This window comes from Echinops telfairi, unplaced genomic scaffold (genome assembly GCF_000313985.2).
Source record: "Echinops telfairi isolate 266 unplaced genomic scaffold, ASM31398v2 ScPeMD7_5868;HRSCAF=6743_0, whole genome shotgun sequence".
Lineage (NCBI taxonomy): Eukaryota > Metazoa > Chordata > Mammalia > Afrosoricida > Tenrecidae > Echinops > Echinops telfairi.
The window spans coordinates 13,117,021-13,119,424 of NW_022109767.1; the positions used below are offsets into that span (position 1 = coordinate 13,117,021).

The following is a 2,404-nucleotide window of genomic DNA, read 5'->3' on the forward strand; positions in this document are numbered from 1 at the left end:
CTGTAGGATGGAGCAGAATTGCCCCAACATGATTCCAAAGCAGACCATTTTTGTGGAAGCAGACTACCTTATCTTTCCCTCACAGAAGAGCTGGTGTGTTTGAATGTTCTGGTTAATAACCAGGAAGGCTTAAATAAATGCTATGTCATTTGAAAACTAAACCATTTTCAAGAGATGGGAACATTGGCTATTCCAAGGCTCCTGATATGGATATGACATTACTATGGTCTCATTTCAAATTTGAAACCAATGATTTTTGAAAATTATCATCGTCTCTATGGCAGTGTAAAGAAAAGAATGATTTCAAGGTGAGAAGGGAAGCCAAAAGATTAAGGGAGGGTGAAAGTTGGACAAATAAGGGGATGACCAGGAAGTCCAGCTGAGGGCTGACTGGATGGGAGTACCGTGAAGAAAGCTACTGCAGTGCAAGTGAAGGCTGGGAGTCGATGTTTCCTACCTTTGGATGGTTTTAATGCAGTAGGCATTCACACACATCTTGAATTTCCGAGTCTGTGCATGATTAATCCACATATGCATGGAATGTTATTTTATTATAATTGCATGTCTCTGGGAGATAAAACCACCTCTGGTCTTTATTGTTCTCACAAGGAATAGTACAGTAGTAAAGTTTTAATTATATTGATTTAGTCTGGTGATTTTACTTAATTAAGAGTTTAATTATTGACCACTGATTTTTATTCCAGATATTTTCATTCTCTTGATGTAATATTGTATTGAGCCGTGGTTTTCAGACTTTATTATGCACCAGACAGTTTGCTAGAAAACAGATGGCTTGTCCTCACCCTTAGAGTTTCTATTCAGGAGAGCTGAGCCTGAGGATTGGCACTTCTACCAAGTTTCCTGGTGGTATAAAGATTAATTGGAATGAAAAATAAAGGAAAGGAATTAATTTTTCCTACTGAAATTCTGTTTATGCTCACATGAAAATCATGATTCCAGAGTTTGGGATGCAAAATCAATTGTTTCAACCTGATGCTGGGACTATCCTTTTTTCTGCTGAAAAAAAAAAGTAATTAAATTAATAAAAGTTGGTTTCCATGTATTCATAATATTATTTTCTGTAACATTAAAATGTTCATTTAAAAAAAGATTAATTAATTGGGCTGCTAACCCAAAGGATAAGTAACCCTGTGGTACAGTGATTAGGCACTCTGCTATTAACCAAAAGGTTGGTAGTTCACGCCCACCCAGTGACCCTGCAGGAGAAATGACCTATAAATCTGGTTCTGTGTGGGTTACAGGCAAGAAAACCTTCTAGGAAATTCTATTCTGTTACATGTGGCCACTTTGAATTGGAATACACACAATGATACCTAACAGCAAAAAAACCCCCGAAGGATAGACTTGTGAGAATTCATTCAAGGGAAACTTGGAATATAGACCTAGATAAACTTCAAAAAAAATAGCCAGGAAAGATCCATTGGTTTGCAATTCTACCTTGAATTACATGCGGCACACCTGAGTCAGCATCCATTCAATGGCAGCTTGTTCTATCCTGTTCCCAAATGATTACTGATTCTACATGTCCGCGAGTATTGCTTTGAGAACCAGTGCTGTCCATAGTCCACCACTTATCTGTCAGTTTGTCTCATAGCAGTGGATTGCATGTTGCTGTGATGCTGTAAGCAGGGTCAATGGATGTAAACATGACTCAGAGGAGCTTGTATATGAAGAATAGACTATGAAGAAGAAATAGGCTGTACACTTCAGTGGGAAAATCACTGAAAACCTATGGATAGCAAATGGACTTTGTCAAATGTACCAAGAAACGTTTGCATAGTAACAAAATATTGTCAGATACAGTACCAGGAAATGAGCCCTTCCGGTGAGAAGTGCTCAAAACACAGCTGAAGAAGAGATGACTTCACAAACTAGAGTTGGTCATAATGACACAGTTGGAGTAAAGCTTCCAGGACCTTCATTTACCAATGGAACATAACTCAAAATGAGGGGGGAAATGCTTCAAAAATCTACTAATAATGGGGAGGTGGAACATAAAAAGTGTAAAACTAGGAAAATTAAAGGAAATGCATAAAGATCAAAATGCTAGACATTAATGGGCTGAAATCAACTCAAACTGGCCATTTTTAATCAGACAATAATACAGTTTACTATACTGTGAATGACACATTCAAGTGGAATGGTGTCACATTCATTGTCAAAAAGAACATATCAAGATCTGTCTTGATCATTGGGCCTCCACTCAAGTACTCCCTCAATGCAAGAACACTTTGTTCTATTAAACTGGCATTTCATGATGCACACCTTCCCGACATGATCACTGAAGACAAAGCGAGTGCATGAGCAAATGTGGTGAAGAAAGCTGATGGTGCCCGGTTATCAAAAGAGATCGCATCTGGGGTCTTAAAGGCTTGGAGATAAA

At 38.1% G+C, this 2,404-nt stretch overlaps 1 protein-coding gene across 1 annotated transcript in view; it reads left to right on the top strand.

Moving 5' to 3' along the window:
- The window catches only part of MARCHF1 (membrane associated ring-CH-type finger 1), a 431,151-nt gene that overhangs the window by 55,095 nt on the left and 373,652 nt on the right, over positions 1-2,404 (top strand). Inside the window, 1 exon segment of the mRNA XM_045295763.1 lies at positions 1,567-1,571. Coding sequence (XP_045151698.1) covers positions 1,567-1,571 — 5 coding nt within the window.